The sequence below is a fragment of the Ctenopharyngodon idella genome, chromosome 16, assembly GCF_019924925.1.
Source record: "Ctenopharyngodon idella isolate HZGC_01 chromosome 16, HZGC01, whole genome shotgun sequence".
Taxonomy (NCBI): Eukaryota; Metazoa; Chordata; class Actinopteri; order Cypriniformes; family Xenocyprididae; genus Ctenopharyngodon; species Ctenopharyngodon idella.
This window is the reverse complement of record NC_067235.1, coordinates 13,430,497-13,453,779: the sequence shown is the minus strand read 5'-3', so window position 1 is coordinate 13,453,779 and position 23,283 is coordinate 13,430,497. Positions and strand designations below refer to the sequence as shown.

General features: G+C 36.7%; 1 protein-coding gene and 1 long non-coding RNA gene across 4 annotated transcripts in view; one reads left to right on the top strand and one right to left on the bottom strand.

Moving 5' to 3' along the window:
• Window positions 1-55: 55 nt before the first annotated feature.
• Window positions 56-22,663, bottom strand: tnxba (tenascin XBa). 3 transcript variants are annotated; one of them, XM_051864430.1, is made up of 15 exons: window positions 17,111-22,663; window positions 13,031-16,105; window positions 11,949-12,152; window positions 7,497-8,537; window positions 6,872-6,994; window positions 6,598-6,741; window positions 6,129-6,248; window positions 5,893-6,048; window positions 3,723-3,847; window positions 3,499-3,631; window positions 3,254-3,405; window positions 1,456-1,552; window positions 1,107-1,268; window positions 844-1,007; window positions 56-654 (listed from the first exon to the last, which is right to left on the bottom strand). In XM_051864430.1, the coding sequence occupies exons 2-15, from the start codon at window positions 15,966-15,968 to the stop codon at window positions 538-540; spliced, it is 5,676 nt and encodes a 1,891-aa protein (XP_051720390.1). In that variant the 5' UTR covers window positions 15,969-16,105; window positions 17,111-22,663; the 3' UTR covers window positions 56-537. The 3 variants fall into 3 exon arrangements, with proteins under 3 accessions (XP_051720390.1, XP_051720391.1, XP_051720392.1); XM_051864431.1 differs by lacking the exon at window positions 17,111-22,663 and having other exon boundaries at window positions 13,031-16,530; XM_051864432.1 differs by lacking the exons at window positions 13,031-16,105; window positions 17,111-22,663 and having other exon boundaries at window positions 11,949-12,281.
• The window catches only part of LOC127496723 (uncharacterized), a 64,036-nt gene continuing 53,251 nt past the window's right edge, over window positions 12,499-23,283 (top strand). The window contains exon 1 of the long non-coding RNA XR_007925360.1: window positions 12,499-12,938. This is a non-coding gene — a long non-coding RNA (uncharacterized LOC127496723). The remainder of the gene's footprint in view (window positions 12,939-23,283) is intronic.

The following is a 23,283-nucleotide window of genomic DNA, read 5'->3' as shown; positions in this document are numbered from 1 at the left end:
TATACAGAAATTAACATAAAACCCTTTACTAGACACATGCAAATACTGCCATAAAGTTATTTGGGTAACACTTTATTTTAATGGTCCCTTTTGAACATTCGGTTGACTAAAAGTAAATTTGCAACTACATGTTAATCCAGGACTGGTAAGCACTTTGTTTTATTGATTTTGTCTACATATGTTGAACATCAAAAGTAAAACAAATTCATAGAAAGGAATTCTAAACCAGTCATGTGGGGAAAAAAAAGTACCAATAGAGCAAGACAGTGCAGTTATTCCAGTAGCGGAAATGTTAATATCCATTAACACAAGTACATCAACACATGCATAAGTCTACATAACATTACGAAAAACTTTATATGAACTAAAAAAAGTTGTGATTGGCTGGAGGTTGTGATATTTTCTTTGCAAAGCTACCGTCAGATTTCTTTACAGTTTTTGTTTTGTATGTTGTTAACCTATATACAATATTGAAGTAGCTGTGTGTAGAAGTTTGTACAGTGTATTTGCGCTATGTGCACTCTTCACTCTGCAGTTTTAACCTTGGGTTGTTGGAGTTGTTGGGATCGTTTGACTGAAATAGGAGGGTCGAAGCTTCATCTCAGTAAATGGGAGGGATGCATCTTTGCCCTTCCAGTCTATCCACACAACACCCTAAGCGAAAAGAAGAAAAGACTCAGAAATCTGCACTAATGAGAGACAATTTGAGACTCAAAGCCAATTGGTATCTCTATAATGGCTATAGTTTGGTGCTCTTAACATTGTACTTTAAATATAAGATGAATGAAAATTCATGTTCTACGGCTTGAGCTACAGAAATGATACCATTTGCTGATGCGATACCTTGTTGTCTGAGTAGGAGGCGTAGAGGCCGTTAAGGTTTGCCTTGTAGCAGTTTTTATACCACCAGCCTCCCATGTAGGCCTTAGCGCAATGGATACTAAGGATGTTTGGGTCTTTGTCTTTCGTGGAGAACGGACGGCCGTTGTGATATTTCATGGAATCACCTGCAGAAAGACAGAATATAGATGCAGTCTGTCTTACAAAAACAGTGTTTTTTTTTTTTTTGTTTTTTTTTACATACAAAGCATGATCTTTTCTCTTACCAGCAGTGCCAGAGTATCCAGACAGCTCGATTGCATAGTGATTAGCCTCTGAGCTAACATTGAAGTTGGCATAATGAGCAAAGGCCGTGTCATTTCCTGAACGCAGGTCAATTCGCAGGGTCATTGGTGCAAGACTGGTGAGAGTGTGAAGGATGTCATTTCCTATGGAGAGACAGGGCAAAAAATTAAATACAACATACCAAAAAAATACAAGTACAAAAAAAAAAAAAAAAAAAAAAAAAAGATATTCTAAACTGATAGTCTTTAGGTGGAAACCTCAGGTATTGTTTAAATTGTAAATATTTTTTTGTTTCTGAAAAAATAATACAATCACTGATGAAAATCTCACCCAGCCAGAATTCCCCACTCAGGAGACCAAAGCCTTTGCTGTAATCTCTCCAGCTCCTGAAGAAATCAGTAGATCCATCTATTCTCCTCTGGAATACCTGCATTTGCAAAACAACAGTCTTATTCAAATCCAAAATTCCACAAAATAGTCAAGTCAAGTCAAGTCACCTTTATTTATATAGCGCTTTTTACAATGTAGATTGTGTCAAAGCAGCTTTACATTGATAACTGGTACATTATTTGGCTGCACAGCAGCTCTTAAAAGAATAGTGTCAATGCAGGCAGGCAAATAGTGATAAGCAACAGTATCATTCAGAAAACAATACAAAAGATCCAAACAAATAAAAAATCATGGCATAAAGCAAGATAAAGAAGAATAAAGTTCATTCAGAAAAGGGTGGGATGACTTATTAAATCCAAAATAGTTTTAGAGTTTTATGTTACCTTTGAAGTAATCTTCTGAATGCTAGTCTATGCACTTTTAAAGGGATAGTCCACAAAAGTGAAAATTGTCATTATTTACTCACCCTCTTGTTGTTACACACCTCTATGCATTTTTTTCAACAACATATTCATTCTAAGAATATGTTACATATTTTTGTTCATGAATGGGGCTGTCTGGATCATAATGAAAATCTGAATGAAAAGTACATTCACCATTATGTCCACAAAATGAAATGGAACTTGTTAATTTTGTGAAACCATTTTGTGTTTTAGAATTTTGTGCACGAAATGCAAATGGCTTTTGTTTTTCTGTGTACAAAATGCATTAAAGTACCCTGGTGAGAAAGAAATGCACTTAATTGTATTAAATCTTCACTTCAATCGTAATGTATTGAATTTACTTTAACTCTTAAAGGGATAGTTCACCCAAAAATGAAAATTTGATGTTTATCTGCTTACCCCCAGGGCATCCAAGATGTAGGTGACTTTGTTTCTTCAGTAGAACACAAATGATGATTTTTAACTCCAACCGTTGCGGTCTGTCAGTCGTATAATGCTTGTCAATAATAACTCCATCTATAAGAGTCAAAAAAACATGCACAGACAAATCCAAATTAAACCCTGCGGCTCGCGACGACACATTGATATCCTAAGACACGAAACAATCAGTTTGTGCGAGAAACCGAACAGTATTTATATCATTTTTCACCGCGCTTATACTTGAATGAGTGCGAGACATCACTTCCGTTGTCAGAGCGCGTTCAGACCTCACCAACCGGATGCGCAAGGCAGTTGGACATAGTGGTGTTTTAGAGGTGAAAAATGATATAAATACTGTTTGGTTTCTCGCACAAACAGATCGTTTTGTGTCTTAGGACATCAATGTGTCGTCACGAGCCGCAGGGTTTAATTTGGATTTGTCTGTGCATGTTTTTTTGACTCTTATAGATGGAGTTCCCATTGACAAGCATTATACGACTGACAGACCACAACGGTTGGAGTTAAAAATCATCATTTGTGTTCTACTGAAGAAACAAAGTCACCTACATCTTGGATGCCCTGGGGGTAAGCAGATAAACATGAAATTTTCATTTTTGGGTGAACTATCCCTTTAAAAGTATATATTTTTTTAAAAAACTGTACTTGCAGATAATATAATAATAATGATTTAAAAGGCAACTTAAGTGTATTTAAAGAGAGTGACCATGTTTCTTAACACAGTAGTATACTCTAAAAAGTTCACTTTCTAAAGTACATTTTAAATCTTTGTTTTAATAATAATCTATAATCACTAAAAAGGATCTAAATATTTAATGTCACACTCTAACAACAATTTTATGGCATTTGTTTCTTACTGTCCAGCCTCCTCCATCAGTCTCCATGTCACAGTAGACCCATACTGGCTCTCCGTCCTTCCCTTCAGGGTAGATCTCAGCCTCTCCTGACTCCTTCATCCCATTGATCTGTACCTCTGAGCATTCTGTGGGGTATGGGTACGGGAGCATGGCTACAGGGGAAGAAGAAAGAAAATCAAATCTCTAAAAGATAGAATGCAACCAGGGCTGAAAGGAAGGCAGTTATGAAACAAATCATTACGCACCGGTGGTAAACTCAGCAGAGACAAAACTGATGTACTGTCCATCTCTTTCTCCCTCTATTTTCACAGTATAGTTTGAGAAGGCTGCCAGTCCAGTCAGCTCATAGTGTGTCACAGATGGATTTAAAATCAGCTCCTGTTAATACAAAGCAAGAGTCATTGAAAATTGTGGAAGGGCTGCTAAATTTACCTGAGGTGCTATTGAGTTATTGATACAGTATATTCACCTTGACTTCCTCGCTCAGCTGGTATGTGAGCCTATAACTTTTGAAAGTCACACGGGGAGCCCTCCATGAAATCACAGCTGAGTGAAAGGTCACCTCATCAGGAGTCACTACCTGAAACTTCACTCCTAGAAATCATACAGGCATGAAAAAAGAGGATAAAAACTAGATATTGCAGATCCTGTAGAAGATATTTAGCTACTATGGCGGACAGGAGGATTTTCAGTGATAAATAATCTATCATTAAAATAAGTTTTATATAATCTTCAATAATCTTCATCACACACAGTTTTGTCATACCAACTGTGACTGTATGATGAGTAAAACTAAGAATATCAGGCGAGTTTACAATTTTTTATAATTTATAGGAATTGGCTGATATTGGATATTTAATTGTGCATGTTATTTTTACATTTAGATGCATTAAAGTTCCCTTGTGAAAAAGAAGTTTGCTTAATTTATTGAATGTGCATTTGTACTTCAAATCTTAAAAGTATACTTTAAAAAAACTATTTGCAGATAATAGAGTATTAATGAGATAAAGGGCAACTTGAGTGTACTTAAAGGTACAATATGTAAGATTTTTGGATTAAAATTTCCAAAAACCACTAGAACAATATTTTGTTGACTTGTGTACTTACATTATCCCAAATGTTTCCAAGAATGTTTAAATCCAGAGAAATAAGCAATTTTAACCAGCACATGTGTCCGTGCGTCACTTATCAATGACATCATACCCGCGTTACCCACGGTTTCTGGTTTTATTTTGTAGAAACCATGGAAACACCAAATATGCTTTAATATATTACGTGTTTCATTAGCCAGTGAGCAACTGTTTAGATGGATACATTCATCAACAGAAAACTAATCATGTTATATAGCTCAACACAGTAAGTCTTACTGTTTAAATCTCGTTTTCTTGATTTACAGCGAGTACCATGTTTTACCATGCCTAATATCGATCTAGCTTACAGCAGTGTGCAACAAGTGTCTCATAGCAGCCGCAGAACGAATGCAGAGTAACCTTCAACACACAAATGTATCTAAATATGATAAAACAGTGCTGCTTTACCCCACATATGACCTGAAGCAGCGACTGCGGCATAATAAAAGCTCCGCTGTTTTCAAACCGTATGACGCGCTCGTCTCTCATAGCAATCGCTCCAGTGGCCTCGTTCCACTCCCACAGCACTCGCCCTGCTCTGCTTCATACTATAATAATCTCATCAATGAACATGATTTCTGCCCGAGTCCCGTCCCAATTCTTTTCCACCGGCTATAGACTTGAAGACAACACCTCCCATGATTCCGCGAAATCAAGGCGTCATAAAGCTACGCCTTTGTTTTGAATAAGCGACATCTAGCGGCAAAAAATTACATATTGTGCCTTTAAAGAGAGCACACTTTCATGACTATGGCCCGGTTTCACAGACAGGGCTTAGCCTGGATTAAGCCTTAGCTCAATTAGGATATTTAAGTAGCTTTTATAAACGCACACTAGAAAAAAAAACATTACTGGTGTCCATCTTGAGACAAAACAATGGCTCTAACATATTTTAAGATATGTCAGTGCAAGTTAGTTTCAGTTAAAACAGCTCAAACATGCATTTTAGTCTAGGCCTAGCTTAAGCCTTGTCTGTGAAACCAGGGGTATGTTTCTTAACTCACTTAGGTGCACTTTAAAAATTGCACTTTGTAATAATGCCAAATTAAAAGTTTTACTTAATTTTCAGTTTTGGTCTCTTCATCAAACGATTTTGCCGTACCAACTTTGACTGTAATGAGTAAAACTAAGGATATCATTTGATATTACAGATTTTTGTATTTGATAGAAATTGGCTGATATTGGATATTTAATTGTGCATGCTGTTTTTACATATAGATTAATTAATTAAGTTATAGATGACAGCATAAGTAATCTTTAAAAGCACTAATACTAACACTGTTAAATATAATATTTAGAAAATCCATTTTTTTTACTGTACATTATATCGTTGTGATGCCTAAATTTACTTGTAGCATTTAAAACAATTTATTTTAATGTTTTAATTTTTAAAAATGTATTGATTGTCAGTCATGTAAATCTTTTTTAAATTACTTTAATGTTACTTCGGCTTTTGTGTCATGTGATTTATTTGAGGGCGAGTAAACAGAATCGTGACAGTTTACGCACCACTTCCTGTTGTGAAGGTTGTGGAGACTGGGCTACTCTGGAGCCGGTTGACTTGACTTGTGATTTTCACTGTGTATAAAGAAGATCTGTGGAGTCCTCTGAGCTGATGCTCCACAGCACTGCCAGATAATGTCACTGTAATAGTCACATTGGGGGCTAGAAAGCAAAACAACTTTAGTAAGTAATGATGACTGAGTGGAGAGAACCAGCCATTTAATAGGTTTGACTGCACTTACATTTTGTAGTCCCATAACTGAGGATATAGCTGTCAACTTTAGTATGGGACGGTTTCCATACTAGCAGAGCTTTAGTGTCTGTGATGTTCACCACCTTCAGTTCAGTAGGAGAATCTGGCACTGGGATTTAGAGAAATGTGAAAGAGTCATGTATATATTGTCATGTAGTATAATGTACTACAATACACTGAGATGCAAATAGCATCGAACTACTATTTACAATTAATGCAAAGAAAATACTACTATTTTCACTTCAATGCTATTTGCACTTAGTCTAAATTGCATCTATCACTATTTGCATTAAGTGCAAATAATCTCTGCCTTTATTTATTCCCTACCGATAAACCATTTTATATTACTAAAATCCAGTGTCAGTGTTGGTTTTTGTTATCGGATCAAAAAGAAAATACTGTATCTTTAAAAAAAAAAAAAAAAAAACAAAAAAAAAACAAGTAAGCATTGTGCTCACCTGTAGTGACTGAGGCTGTGATTGGCTCGCTCTCGAGTGTCTCCAGGACTGAGCTCACAGTAATATCATAAGTGGAGCCAGCAGAGAGCTTAGACAGGAGAACATGGGACAGTTGGGAGTCAACAGACATGGAGCCACTCTCGCCTGCAGCATAAAAGGGTAAAGCATTGTAAAAGTACATCTCAGTTTACTGTGGCACATCGGTAAGGCTGCAAACAGTAGCACTTAATAGTCAAAGCAGAAAAGTAGGATAACTCAAAAACATTTACGGTACCAGTCAAAATGTTGGTGTATGTGACTTTAAATTCTGCTACAATGCTTTTAGGTTTTCCCCAGGATACCGAAACAGAAGTCTCTGTTATATTGCTGAACATCAGGTCAGTGGGCGGCTCAGGGCCTGGAGAAAAGATGGTAAGAGGGTGAAATTTCATATAGAAGCACAGTCAAAAAAAAAAAAAAAATTGTTGGTGCAGTACAAACTGAGGGTAATGACATGCACAAATGTATATTTTAGAGTTCTGAAACATTTATATTCTTACATAATGCTATATTACCCAAGTAATCAATCGGTGCATTCTCTCATTTTTTATTCACATGAATAATAATTTCATCATTCACCAATATAGTACACATCATTAATTTTACCACTGGAAATTCTATGTTAAATTGACAGCCAAAGAAAATCTATGGCTGTTTTGTGCTCCTGATGTCACTGAACTTATGCCTGGTATTTATGACTGAAATAGTTTAAGTGGGTCTTGCTAATGTCAGTATGTGAAATGCACAAGGTACTGTATCCCATGCATTCATGGAAGTGCTACCAGCACACCGCAGAATGGTAAATGCTCTTCACTGGTGTTTACTGCAGTGAACCAAAGTAGGAAATATGGGAAACCTACCTGTGGATAATGTAAGGCGGTGAATTTTGGATCGTAGACCAAGACCAGAGCCAAACAAGGAAACTGAGTAACGCATTTGAGGTTGAAGGCCTTTGAAATGATACGACCGTGCTGTACCAGCAAGAACTTGTGAGAACTTTTTCACAGTCCTTGCTTCAAGTTTGTTACTGTTGACTTTAGTTGAAGTTCTGTTTGATCCAGGCCTTTGGACATCTGTTACATTTTCAGCTGCTGTTCCATCCTGAATTTTCTCTGAATCTTCATTTCCTGCTCTGATTTCCCTTCTTGTTACAGTGAAGTTCTTGAACATGTCTCGAGGAGCTTCCCATGACAAAATGAACCCAGTAGAAGTGATATTATGAACCTCCACTGATCCAATAACTGATAATCTGCTGCTAGTGTTGAAATGATTGATTTGAGTTTTGGATTCAATACTTGTCCCATTTACATGCTTATCAGAATTCCCTTCTGCTTGGAGAGCTGTTGTTTCATTGCCATGGATAAGCTTCTTGTCTTTTTCAGTAAATGTAACATTAGTCTTACTTTCCAGCCCTTGATCACCTGCAGTTCTGGTAGTAACCTTTGTCTTGGATGTAGTTACATTAGATGATTCTTTGGTGCCTTTAATTAAGTTCTCTAGAACTTTGGAGGTTTCATTCTTCACAGATCTTTGAGTCACATTCTGAAAGACTGGCTCATCTTTAAGATTATTTTTCCTGTCAGTTTGGGATTGTTTGTCTAAACCCAGTTTTATGACTGTTGTTATGCCCTTTGCTTGCTCATGACGTCTTCCACCTACATGCTTTTGCAGAACTTGGCCAATAGTCTTAATATTCTTGTCTCTTTTTGTGGTATTGGACTGGACTTTACCTGTGGACACTGTTGGCTTGGTTGTGGGGTCTTTCTTTGGGTCCTTTGTATCTATCTTTTTCACAAATATGGTCTTGTCTGGCTTTGTCTTTGCAGACTTTCTGTCTGGCTTGGCAGTGGACATCTTCATAGTCACAGTTTCAACAGTTACTGTGGTCTTTTTGTCAACAGCTAGGAAAAGCAAAAGTCATTCAGAGTGAGACTTAGATATATTCTTAAATATCTCATCCCAAAATGAAAATTCTATCATCATATTTCACCCTCATGTGGTATGATTTTTCTTTCTTTTGTGGAACATAAAATGAAACATTAAGCATCATGTGCTCCACATAATGGAAATGGATTGGGAGGTCTAAAAATTATAAAATCACTATTTAAAATGATAAAAGTACAACCCGAATTCTGGAAATGTTGGGACGTTTTTTAAATTTGAATAAAATGAAAACTAAAAGACTTTCAAATCACATGAGCCAATATTTTATTCACAATAGAACATAGATAACATAACAAATGTTTAAACTGAGAAATTTTACAATTTTATGCACAAAATGAGCTCATTTCAAATTTGATGCCTGCTACAGGTCTCAAAATAGTTGGGACGGGGGCATGTTTACCATGGTGTAGCATCTCCTCTTCTTTTCAAAACAGTTTGAAGACAGTTTTCGTGGTCATCTTTGATGTATTTTTTGTTTAATGATGCGCCAAATGTTCTCTATAGGTCAGTGGTTCTCAAACTGGGGTACGCGTACCCCTAGGGATACGTGAGGTGACAAAAGGGGGTACGCAAACAAAATGCTGTAGTAGTTCATTTAACTCTACCATACCTTAAAATATAAAAACCGAGCATGTATTTCTAACTGGCAAAATGCCGTAAATCCATTACATTTAATCAAATTACCTCATCTTTTGCAGTCAAAAATGATTTTAAGATATGTCAGTGCAAGTTGCTTTCAGTTGAATCAGCTCAAACATGCATTTTAGTCTAGGACTAGCTTAAGCCTTGTCTGTGAAACCGGGGGATAGTGATTGATATCGATTTAAAACCCAAACTTTCTTTGATACAAAAACACACCTTGTGTGAGTTCTTGTAATTAATGTTGATAACGAGCAAGAATGCAATTGTTCCCAAACATCCACATGACTGCAAACGTGACATTATTATAGAACAGGTCAAAAAACAAAATGTACATTTTAAACACAGTACTGTCAGTATTTACTCTATTTTGCACTGAAAAAATATTTCTAACGAAAACCACAGCAGAACTACAACACACGAATGCGGCTATGGCTTTGAACGAATCATGGGAGTCAATGATTCATTCACAGCCACTTGCTTCGTTACTGAATGAATGACTCGATGACTCATAAAAACAGTGACTTGCTGCCACCTACTGGCGGTTTTAGTTTAATATTTAAAAGTATCACTTCGTTTTACCATTATTGCATATTTCTCTATTGAACATTTTTTATTTAGAACATTATTTATTTTATTAAGTTATTCATAAAGGTAAAAATAAGCACTGGAAAAACAATTTAGCGGGCAAATATTGTCCCTTAATGGAAAAAGTGTGACTGCAGTCGAAGTGGAAGAGAGGGGGTACGCAGAAGGATGGTAATCCCTTCAGGGGGTACTCCACTATACAAAGTTTGAGAACCACTGCTATAGGTGAAAGATCTGGACTGGAGGACACGGCGTCCGTGATTTCCAACAAGAATGTCAAATTTGGACTCGTCTGACCATAGAACACTTTTCCCATTTGTAAATAGTCCATTTTAAATGTGCCTTGGCCCACAGGACACGACGGCGCTTTTGGACCATGTTCACATATGGCTTCCTTTTGGCATGATAGAGCTTTAGTTGGCATCTGCAGATGGCACGGCGGATTGTGTTTACCAACAGTGGTTTCTGGAAGTATTCCTGGGCCCTTTTATTAATGTCACTGACACAATCATGCCGATGAGTGATACAGTGTCGTCTGAGGGCCTGAAGACCACAGGCATCCAATAAAGGTCTTCGGCCTTGTCCCTTATACATAGAGATTTCTCCAGTTTCTCTGAATCTGTTGATGATGTTATGCACTGTAGATGATGAGATTTGCAAAGCCTTTGCAATTTGATGTTGAGGAACATTATTTTTAAAGTACTCCACAATCTTTTTACGCACTCTTTCACAGCTCTGCACATCTTTACTTCTGAGAGACTCTGCCTCTCTAAAACATCCCTTTTACAGCTAATCATGTTACAGACCTGCTATCAATTAACTTAATTAGTTGCTAGATGTTCTCCCAGCTGAATCTTTTCAAAGTTTCTTCCTTTTTCAGCCATTTGTTGCCCGCGTGCCAACTTTTTTGAGACCTGTAGCAGGCATCAAATTTGAAATGAGCTCATTTAAAGGATAAAAGTATAAAATTTCTCAGTTTAAACATTTGTTATGTTATCTATGTTCAGTTGTAAATAAAAAATTGGCTCATGTGATTTTAAAGTCTTTTTCAGTCATTTTCATTTTATTCAAATTTAAAAAACATCCCAACATTTCCGGAATTCGGGTTATAGTTCGTCTTACAGATTCCATCTTTTCCTCGCATTAAGACTTCAAAAGTATGAATATAGTGTATAGGTCAAATGGGCTACTTTATGATACTTTTCTGGTGCTTCTTCTAATTTTTAGAGCTTGACAGCCTCTGGTTGTAACATGTTGGTGTCTGTAATAATCGCATGACGAATAGGAATATCAACAAGAACAGTTAATCACAATACTCACAGGAAATAACTTTAGTAAGTCATGATGGGAAACACATCATGAAAATATAACAACCATGTAAACTCTACTGAGACCGAACCCTGAACAAAGGAAACTAGGGTCATAAGTATACAGAGTAAGATAATTAACTGGAACAGAAACAGGTGCGTAACTAATCAGAAATCTTGGAAACAAACAATAACATTTATACAATGTTGCGTAGAAAGTGTCCTACATTTGATCTTACGAAAAAACATGCATATGCCTCTCTTCCACATGTGAAATTTATAACCACAAATTATCTTGAAATTGTCCACAGCTGAATGGTTTCAGATCTCCGCCTTGTAAACGCTGCCTAATTATTGTCATTAACATATAAAAGAGCACCAGTTAACGTCCAAATCCTTTACCTGAGAATGGCGAGCAGTTAAATTTCCAAATACCTGCAGTTCTTTGGCTCTCTGCTACAAGGAAGAGTGCATACATCTGCTTAGACCCTGACATGGCGCTAAGCACTTTTCCACGTCAAAGACCGTTTTTATAAATGTGAACGTTGGATGGGATTTTAGCGTACGCACACTCTAAGATCAAATCTGTGCGAACGCACTTTTTATTAAATGAGGCCCAATGAAACTAAACATATCTGTGACACTTTCACTGTATGGAAAGCAGCATAAACATTACTAAATGTGTCCTTTTATGTTCTATAGATGAAAGAAAATCATACAAGATTGGAATAACATAAGTGTGAGTAAATGATAACCGAATTTCCATTTTGTAGTGACCTATTCTATTAAACGTTACAGTTAAAAATGTGTTTGACTCTCATAAGCTTTACTTACCTTTACTGCAGTCTAGGCCTGTATAACCAGTCTGACACACACACTTTCCCTTCACACACTTCCCTTTTTTGTTGCAGTTAGAGGGGCATGTTTTTCCACTGCAGTCTGGGCCACTGAAGCCTTGGAAACAAACACACTTTCCTCCTTCACACTTGCCCTGGCCACTACAGTTTTTAGGGCACTGCTCTCCTGAGCACTGAACACCTGAAGATATATGGTACAGTGTGTGATTTAAAACCAGTTCATCCAGATTCAATTCATAACAATTACCATACTATACATTTTTTTGCCAGATCCATTAAAAGTACCATATAGTAATGGTTAAAGGATTAGCCTACTTTCAAATAAAAATTTCCTGATAATTTACTCACCCCCATGTCATCCAAGATGTCCATGTTCTTCTTTCTTCAGTCGAAAAGAAATTAAGGTTTTTGATGAAAACATTTCAGGATTATTCTCCTTATAGTGGACTTCAATTGGCCCCAAAATTGGTCAAAATTACAATTTCAGTGCAGCTTCAAAGGGCTTTAAACGATACCAGAAAAGGGTCTTATCTAGCGAAACGATCAGTCATTTTCTACAAAAAATAAAAAATTATATATGTTTTATATTGTATATGACAATTTAGTTCAAACTTTGACCTGTGGAGGGCAGTAATACACTTAGCGTCTACACTGCCAGAATTCTAATAGAGAAGAAGAAGAAGAAGAGAGCTAGTTCAAGATGAGCGTCTATGGTTAAAACGTACATAATTTTTTATTTTTTTTTTTAGAAAATGACCGATCGTTTTGCTAGATAAGACCCTTATTCCTCGTCTTGTATCGTTTAAAGCCCTTTGAAGCTGCACTGAAACTGTAATTTTGACCTTCAACCGTTTGGGGCCAATTGAAGTCCACTATAAGGAAAATAATCCTGGAATGTTTTCATCAAAAACCTTAATTTCTTTTCGGCTGAAGAAAGAAGGACATGGACATCTTGGATGACATGGGGGTGAGTAAATTATCAGGAAATTTTTATTTGAAAGTGGACTAATCCTTTAACTAAAAATTTTAGGATATATGTTAATACAGCATTTTACTTACACATTTTTTTAATCACTGATATCTCCTTTTCAAGAAACTCAACTCTGTCCCTTAGTTCGGCCATCTGTGTCTCACAACCTCCTGTGCAAGCTCCATGTAGCAGGTTGATGCGATGAGTCAAAACCAAAGGAGATCCCGGATTCAAACTTAGCTCTGTTTCTCGTACTTTGGTTATGTTACCTGCTTCTGTCTGAGACTGCTGTTGAACGCAAGCCTCAGTGATGACTACTTTAACTGGTGAACTCTCTGCAGGATTGTCTTTAGTTGGATTCTGGACACCATCCACTACAGGCATGGTGGCGGTCTGATTGACGTTGTTAATTTTTGAAGTAGTAGATTGAGTTTGGTTTTTCGTTTTAGTGTTTAATGATGTAGTTATTGGCTTTGATGAATTAACATTAATAGTTTGGGATATTGACTTGACAGAATTTTTCTTTTTGCTAACTGTGCTCTCATCCACAACAAGCTTTGTAGTGGATTGGAGAGTCTGGTTGACACTGTGGATTTTTGAGGAAGTAGGATGAGTCTGATTTTGTAATAATGTAGTTAGCTTGGGAACATTATGACTAATAGTTTGGGCCGTAGACTTGGAAGTGGAATTTTTCTTCTTGTTAAGTGTGCTTTGAAGAGCAGGCCCAGATTTCTGGACATCTACAGCAGACTTTGGAGAGGATGCGAGGGTCTCATTGATGCTACTAGGTTTTGAGGAAGCAGAATGAGTTTGGTTTTTCGTTTTAGTGTTTAATGATGTAGTTATTGGCTTTGATGAATTAACATTAATAGTTTGGGATATTGACTTGACAGAATTTTTCTTTTTGCTAACTGTGCTCTCATCCACAACAAGCTTTGTAGTGGATTGGAGAGTCTGATTGACACTGTGGATTTTTGAGGAAGTAGGATGAGTCTGATTTTGTAACAATGTAGTTAGCTTGGGAACATTATGACTAATAGTTTGGGCCGTAGACTTGGAAGTGGAATTTTTCTTCTTGTTAAGTGTGCCTTGAAGAGCAGGCCCAGGTTTCTGGACATCTACAGCAGACTTTGGAGAGGATGTGAGGGTCTCATTGATGCTACTAGGTTTTGAGGAAGCAGAATGAGTTTGGTTTTTCGTTTTAGTGTTTAATGATGTAGTTATTGGCTTTGATGAATTAACATTAATAGTTTGGGATATTGACTTGACAGAATTTTTCTTCTTGCTAACTGTGCTCTCATCCACAGCAAGCTTTGTAGTGGATTGGAGAGTCTGATTGACACTGTGGATTTTTGAGGAAGTAGGATGAGTCTGATTTTGTAATAAGGTAGTTAGCTTGGGAACATTATGACTAATAGTTTGGGCTGTAGACTTGGAAGTGGAATTTTTCTTCTTGTTAAGTGTGCTTTGAAGAGCAGGCCCAGATTTCTGGACATCTACAGCAGACTTTGGTGTGGATACAAGGGTCTCATTGATGCTGCTAGTTTTTGAGGAAGCAGAATGAGTTTGGTTTTTCATTTTGGTGAATACTGGCTTTGAAACATTAACATTAATAGTGTGGCTTACTGACTTGCTAGTAGTATTTTTCTTCTCGCCAAATGTAGCTGGAAGAGAAGATACAGGTTTCTGGACAACATCTACAGCAGGCCTCGAAGAGGATGGAAGATTTTTCATTTTGGTTTTTAGTAATGTAGTTATTGGCTTCTGAGGATTAAGATCAATAGTGTTGATGGTTGACTTAGTAGTAACATTCTTCTTCTCACTAATTGTGTTTTGTACACTTTGCACAGGCTTCTGGACCGTGTCCACATCATGCTTTGAAGGGGATGAGAGGGTCTGATTCACTCTACTAGTAGTTGAGGAAGTAGATGGAGTTTGGTCTTTCATTTTGGTCTTTAAAAATGTAGTTACTGGTTTCCAAACATTAAGTTTTACAGTGTTGACTGTGGACTGTACACTTTGCACAGGTTTCTGGATGTTGTCCACATCAGGCTTTTTTAACAATGGGAGAGTCTGATTCCCTTTACTAGATGTTGAGGACATTTTGGTGTTTGATAATGTCACAACTTTAATGGCTTGGGACGTTGACTTTACAGTAGAATTTTTCTTCACACTAAGTGGATCCTGAAGAGAAGGTACATGTTTCTGTACAATGTCTTGAGGCTGATCGACGTTGCTAATTTTTGAGGAAGTAGATTGAGTCTGGTTCTTCGCTTTGGTGTTTAATACCGTAGTCACTGTCTTTGACACATTAACATTAATAGTTTGGTCTGTTGACTTCAAAGTGGAATTTTTCTTCTCGCCAAGTGTGCTCTCATCCACAACAATCTTAGCAGTGGATGGAGGAGTCTGATTGACACTGCTTGTTAATGAGGAAGTAGGGTGAGTCCGATTTTTCATTTTGGTCTTCAGTGCCATAGTCTCTAGCTTTGGAACATTAAGACTACTGGTGTGGGATGTTGACTTGGCAGTAGAATTTTTCTTCTCATTAAGTTTACCTTGAAGAGCAGGCCCAGGTTTCTGGACACCATCTACAGCAGGCTTTGTAGTGGATGTGAGAGTCTGACTGATGCTGCTAGTTTTTGAGGAAGTAGATTGAGTTTGGTTTTTCATTTTGGTGTTTGTGGTTACTGGTTTCTGAACATTAAGATTAATAATGTTCGCTCTTGATTTAGTAGTAGAATTTTTCTTCTCGCTAAGTGTGGCTTGAAGAGAAGGCACAGGTTTCTGGAGACCATCCACAACAGGCTTTGGGGTGGATGGAAGAGTCTGATTGGCGCTACTACTTTTTGAAGAAGCAGCATGAGCCTGGTTTTTCACTTTGGTGGTTGTAGTTACTAGTTTGGGAACACTATGACTAATAGTGTGGTCCATTGATTTAGTAGTGTCATTTTTTTTCTCGCTAAGTGTGCCTTGAAGAGAAGACAAGGGACTAAGGATGAGGAGAAAAACTACTGAGATTAACATTTTATGCTGAAATATGGTGCCCAGTCTTCCATACAAGTTATGACTGATAATATAACGCCTAAATCAAAATAGCAAAGTTTTTATATTTATTTTCCTCAACTATCTTACAAGTATTTGGGATATGATAGATGTATTCCCTGAAAAAGAGAAAAGTTTGCCTTTAGTTTTTCTTGGCATGCCGTTTCATGTTTATTCACACATTCATTCATTTACTGCTCAAATGTGTGTAAATATAAAATACATGCCTTTCAAATATATGTCAGGCTAAGATGAGCCGGGCTGACTGAGCTCAAGACTGCATTTTTGGGAAAATCCCTCAAAACCCTATCAGCAGAGGGACTGTACTGCAGCAACAGAGCTGCACTGTCCTCCTCTCACAGTGACTGTATGTCTTTCACTAAACTTGTACATAATCTTAGCCAACTGAAAACTGCCAGTTTAAAAAGAAAATCCAGCAGTCTTATTTAAACGCTCACCACAGAAGCATCCAAAAAATTCTGTAATAACGATACACGATACAAAAACAGCAATATTGTAAAATATTATTATAATTTAAAATAACTGTTTTCTATTTTAATATTTATTTTTAAATGTAATTTATACCTGTGATTACTCCAGACTTTATTTTAAACTTCAGAAGCATTACTTCAGTCTTCAGTGTCACATGATCCTTCAATCATTCTAATATGCTAATTAGCTGCATATTATTATCAATGTTGAAAACAATTGTGCTGTTCAGTATTTTTTGGGGAAACTGTGGTACATTTTTCTTTGATGAAAAGAAAGAACAACAATACAATTGTTTTAGAACATTATAAATGTTTTTAATGTCACTTTTGATTAATTTAATGCTTCCTAGCTGAATAAAAGTATTAATTTCTTAAAAAATAAATCTTACTGAATGAAAACTTTTGAATGGTAGTGTAAATCATACATAAATATTGATATTTTTATTATATAATTCTTATCTAATCATCTGCAATTTTATGTAATCTTAAACTCACCATTATTTGTTACAATACAAAACATTCAGCCCTTATAACAACTGCAATTCTTACTGCCGGTAATTAATTATGGCAATGAATACAATGATTATAGTAATGCAATTTCAGTACAATAATGTGTAATAAAATTAGTCTTACCTGTGTTTGGAGCTGCTTCTGTCATGCTCTGTGTTGGATTAGGCTGTTTCCATCAGCTTTGAGAACCTCCTGTGACTGATTGAGATTAATGGAGAAAGAGAGACAGTGAACAGGAGCTCCAGTAGCCAAGATGACCCTGAGCAATCAAATCCCTTCATACTTAAAGTTTTTCTATACTCCGCCTCCTTGCCAATTTACATTGAGCATATTCCCTGCTCCTGAACGTTTTTGTGGGTGTTTGCAAAATCTCTCTTGACATAAATTTCTCTAAACAGTTCACCAGACTTACTGAGTTCATGAATCTATCTGTGATTAGCTGTCCCTTTCCTTTGTTACTTCTGTTTATCTGTTATTGCTCTACATGACGTGAATGCTGTCCTCCAGAATTGTCTGTTTTTACCAATATAATTGGAAATGCCAAACATTCATGTATAATGTTGCATATTTTTTATTGTTTCAACTTGTCTTAAAAGGACAGTTCACCCAAACAATCTGCTATCATCTTCAAGGTTGTAATTTTTAAAATTTCCACTTTGATCACTGTTATTAACACACGTACCATTTTATTTAATTATCTTTTCATTTGATCAAAATTGACATTATAACTCAATCCCCCTAAAACCACCTTTCCTCAGACCATAACTCATTACTTCATATATAGATTAAAATATATGTACAGTAAAACATAAGAAAAACAGATACTTATAATAAATATTTAACGAAACATTTTTTATCTGATAGTGTTATACCCATATGTGATAAGCAAAGAAATACATTTAGTGAGAAAATGAAGGAACTCAAGATTCTGTGACCTATACCTATATCTAAACCTTATTTTCCTCTGACTTTCTTTACTACTCTTATTAGCATGGTATCAGCTAGGATGGTATCTGTCTGAAACATGCTAGCAATATGAGAATACACACTAGCAACTGCATAGCAACCATCCAGAAACCCCTGCAACCGCATAACAAACAATTTGTCTGAGACTTAAAAACTTTGAGCTTTTAAAACTGATTCAAACTTCAAATTTAAATGCTATTAAACTTCACACTTCAAACTTAAAACCTTCAAATGTCAAGCTTTTTAAACTCTCTCTCTTGTTCTTCATCTCTTTCTAAACTGTTTTACACTTCAGGCTTTTACAATTATTTCAAACTTTCAGGCTAGGCTTTTTAAAACCAACATCAAAGTTTGTTCACAAACTTTACTTATCTAGTTTTTTTTTTTTTAAACTACTTCTTTTAACACTTTCCACAAAGATCTGGCTTGTATGTTTCCTTTCTAGCACATGATGAAAGTTTCAGTGTGAATATCCTCTACTGGAACACAGAGAGTGTCTGTCATATCAGCTTGATGAGACATGATGGGTGGCCTCTGCTCACTAGCACCCCCTCTTGTATGATACTTATATCACGCTAAAGCAGGCCCACATCAGTGGAACCACCGTTCGGTTGCTGACCTGACCTTACCCTCCTAGTCAAAGCAGTGCCAAGCCTTGAGCTGTATACACACCTAACAAAACAACCATGTACTGACAAGCACTTCTGGGAATTTATGAGCCAAAAATGACATTAGACATTGCTCAGAGTATTGCTCATTCATTTCTGTGGAATAGTTTCTGTTTACTGCTATTTGAACAAAAGTTTAATCCAGTTGTATTTGCATTTGCTTGTAATTTATAAATTATGGCTTCATATTAATAGACTAAATATGCTACATTTTGACTAATCTATTTAAATACACTCTGGTGCACAAATAATGCAGATGCTTTGCTTATTAAAAGAAATATTTAATGAAAATATTCAGTAAGAAAGTACATTTGTAATATATAATAAATAATATCATGAAAGTTATAATAAATAATGAAGTAAACATCCCGTCAATACATAGTTGGAAAAAAAAGTTAAAAATTCAGTAAGTACACTGCTTGCATCTTTTATTTCTGTTTTTTTGCAGCCCAACGCCGACACTGGTATAACTAGCTGGTAGCTGATTTGATGCTTGTCCAATATGCTCTACCTGCAGCTTGCACCAAATAGAAACCAGCTAGCTACCATGTTCCAAAAAATCTTGACCATGCTGTTAGTTTTTTTTTGTTTCTTTGGTCTATTATGGTCTACCTGCTATTGACCAGCTGTACTATTTTCCAAAAAAAACAGCTTGATCACTTAAAAATGGCATGTCCAGCTGGTAGCTACAGTAGTTTGTTGCTGTTCTAGTCAACTAAAGGGGTGCCCAATCCTGTTCCTGGAGATCTTCCTAGCTACCTGTTCAGATCCAACCCTGATCAAACACACCTGTCTGTAACTATCAAGTGATCCTAAAGATCTTAATTAGCTGGTTCAGTTGTGTTTGATCAGGGTTGGAGCTGAATTTTTCAGGAAGGTAGATCTCCAGGAACTGTATTGGGTTCCCCCAGTCTACTAGCTTGAACCAGTTGATGACCATCTTAAGGGGCTTTCGCACCGAAAAGTTGGTCAGTTATAGGAACTAGCCACTAGGATAGTTCCCCGAGAACTAATTTCTCCCCCGGGCCATGTTCCTGGTTGCATTCGCACCGGCAATAGGAACTCTGAAGTGGCCAACAGCGGCGCCTTTAAGTGCGGCATTTACGAACGCTAAAAACCGGTGGATGGAGGATGCCGTGATCGGAGCTGTGTTTGTTGGGTGTCGTGGGTTTTGTGATAAAGGAGATGGAATGTAAATGCATAAATTTAATGGGGCTAAGAGTTTGAGGTGCCAGTGTTTGACATGCGTTTGACCAATCAACGTACACTTATGTCACTGATAGTTCCTATAGTGCTGGTTTAGACCCTACTATGAAGTAGGGGCTAATTTAGTTCCCCCAAAAGGAGTTCCCAGAACTAAAGTCATTACTAGTTCCTGTGGTGCGAACACGGCAAAATCTGGGTATTCAGCCTATAGTTCCTTCTACAGCTAGAAACTAGCTACTATATTCCAAAAAACATCTACCAGCTTAAGTTGTTGACTGGTTGAAGTTGATTTGAATTCTTTAATATATTTTGGGCTGCACCAACAAGAAAGCTCGCAAGATCATGCTGGAAACAGCTAAAAATTCAAGATATGCATAACAAGTAAATGAAGGTAATGTTAAGAGATGCAGAAGCATTTACCTAAATACAGGATTTGACCTTTTCGAAATGAAAATATGTGCATTTCTGAGTCTGCATATTTGTTCAGCCTTTACTGATTCAAACATAACGAGAAGTTTAATGGTGACAGCACAAACAAGGCAAGCATTGACCTGAGCCCGATTGAAGTGATGGCCAATCCCCCCGTGTTGCTTATGTTGGACCAACTCTCAGAGATTAGAATAATATGAGAGCATAAAGCCTGGGTCTGTTCCTCTCCTCCTTTACTCTTAGCACTCTCGCCTCTTTATGTCCTCCCTCTCCCAAACGATTCAAAGAAGCTTTACTACAGTAATAAACGGGGGTTTAGACTGCCAAGCAATAATAAACACAACACATACACACACATCCTCCTGGCTTCCACTGGAGACTGTATTCGAATTTTCAATACCGATTTTTTTTGTGACATTGATTGAGATGCCACCACTGTAAAACAGTTTTTGAGTGTATAAAAGTTTGAATCAGTGACTGAATCTGTCTTTAAGAACCACAGGCTTTTAGGATTGCATCATACCTGAATGTTTATTAATTAAAATATAATTTACTACAATAAATCTTTTTTTTTTTTTTTGAGTGTATCTTTAACTGCACTAAAACACTAAAATCAACAAGCCAGATGTTAGGTCAGTAGCCAAATTCAACAAGTGATTTGTTACATTGATTCAAACTGATGAGTTCTTTAGTGTTTTGGCCATTTAATTAAAAGAACTGGTTCTTAATTCGGGATCTGAAAACTGTTGGGGAGTCTGAAATCGCTTACTGTCCGAGTAACTGCAATACATTTGATGGGACCACTAAAAAGTATGTTCTATATGAATCTGTGTAGTATGAATGAAATCTGGACATATTACTTCCCTCATGTTGTCACTGTCATGTGACCTACGGCATCAGTTGTGTCGCTTCACTGCCATTCACAAATCCTCTCCTGTGGACTCATGGGATAATAAAGTGTCCATCAGATGCACGCTTCAGAATCTTGGCAGAATTAATAGGTCATCCAGGCACTTTTTGCCTACTGTTTTATGAATACTATGAATTCAGACATACTACTTCTATATTGTACAGTGGGGACGAAGGAATATTCGGATATAGGGTGTATGTTTATTTTACATCCTATATTTTTATGTCACCACATTCAATTCAGACTGCAAATTTGTGTAAAATAGCACTTATTTTGAAGCAGAAAGAGTTTTCTGCTCTTTTTGGTGCCTTCTGAGAGAAGCGTCTCGCTTTTTAAAGCAGAGATGGCAAAATAACCTGTGGTTCAGTATGGTTTTTAGCTGCCCCATATGGATTCTGTGATGCAATGCACTTTCCGTCTCTTCTTCACCAGAGTGTGTGCACTGTTGTACACGTACTCGCCCCCGCCTGCCGCTCACCTGCAGATGTTACAGAGTTTACCGTGAGCACAAAAGCCCCTCTCACACTTTTAACTGCAAAGTGAAATGAGTCTTCAGAAAATTAAATAAATAAATAAATACACGTATGCTGGGAAGCTGAATCCCCCCACTATAACAAACCAAGTCTCAATGATTGGACCGGCATGAAACTCAGTGGGAAGATGTGAAAGTGGCCTCAAAAGTGTACCTACAGTGATGTGTGTTGATTTATCTGTGAGTGGTCAGTGGTGTTCTGCTGAGCTGTCTCTCTAAACATGGGATATGTCTAAAATGTCTAAACCAATATGATTCTTAATCAATGGTATATATATATATATATATGGTATATATTTTTTAAGACATCAGCTTGAATTGTTTAAACTTATTTTTAAAGTGATTATGTTTAACAGTGGAATTTGAGGTAAAAAACTATATTATCCATGATGCTGTACAGAATTCCACCTATCAGAGGCGTGAGGAGCAAATCATGCCAAAAGAGCTCTGCAGGGAACGCCCACTCCCATGAAGCACCGAGAATGACGTAATCAAGTCATCTCCCTACTCTCTCAAAATGCTTACATATTATATATCAGTGGCGAGCAGTTACTTTTTTAACCGGGTATGCTGGGTCATGTAAAAAAAAGTGACCGAAAAATGTGAGTTTGAATGGGTTTATAGCTAATATGCGAGACACTCGCATTCTCAGTGTTAGTTTACTCATTTGCTTGCTCATGACAAATAGCAACACATCGAAAAGTATTTCTAATATGTTGGACCTTTTATTGAGAGTAGCCCATATTTATCTGTTGAGACGTGCCTTCACAAGCACCTGTAAGAGCTTTTGTGATGTTTGAGTCGATGGAGGCGCGACATGCGAAAGGTGCGTTTGCAAAATATGCTGTATTTTTGTAATCCGCTAGGTGCCGTGTCACACAAACAACATACTTCACCTTTAAACGTATCAGTTTAGGACACAGATCTAAATCAGACACAACAAATAAAAAACACCATGGCGTCAATTATAATGTATGCCAAAAGTACTTTTAAAATTAATAATTAAAAATAAGTATAACATCATTAATATTAGCAGCCTATTATAAATAAAAAATAAAATGTAATTATAATAAATAAGTAGGCTATAATAAATAAAAATATCAGTATTCTTTAAAAAATAAAATTATGTAAACGGATGACTATCGATTAACATCCTCTGATAGGCCTAGTGACAGTAGGACTGTCTTAAACAATTTATAAGTTTTCATTAAAAAAAATTCCCTATGGAGAAAATGAAATACTATGAAAATAGCTTTAGTTATTTTTTTCCCCATTTGGTTAAGTCTAGTTCGTTTTGTATCAAATACAATGTGATTTTCGGTGATCGAGATTTGGCAGCAGCTCATTTTTCCTCTTGGGCGAGCGATTTGATCACAGCTTATCCTGCCATAGGCCAGCAAACCAATGAGAACGCGGGACAATGATGGCGTTCCTTAACAAAAGCGCGAAGGTGCAAAAGCTGCTGTAGATCAGCTTACCCGGAAGTCTCCGTAACTGGCAGATTTAAAGAAAATTACCGTCGTTTGGCAAATAAATAAATTACGGACAATTACCATGATTATGTGTATATTTTTCAATAAACTTA

Bases quoted from the DNA above. Each gene is read 5' to 3' on its own strand.
- tnxba (XM_051864430.1), bottom strand. From the start codon at position 15,968: ATGTTAATCTCAGTAGTTTTTCTCCTCATCCTTAGTCCCTTGTCTTCT. The intron at 6,995-7,496 runs GTAGGTTTCCCA...TCTTTTCTCCAG, and splicing joins CCGCCTTACATTATCCACAG to GCCCTGAGCCGCCCACTGAC. The intron at 6,249-6,597 runs GTGAGCACAATG...TCTAAATCCCAG, and splicing joins CACAGCCTCAGTCACTACAG to TGCCAGATTCTCCTACTGAA.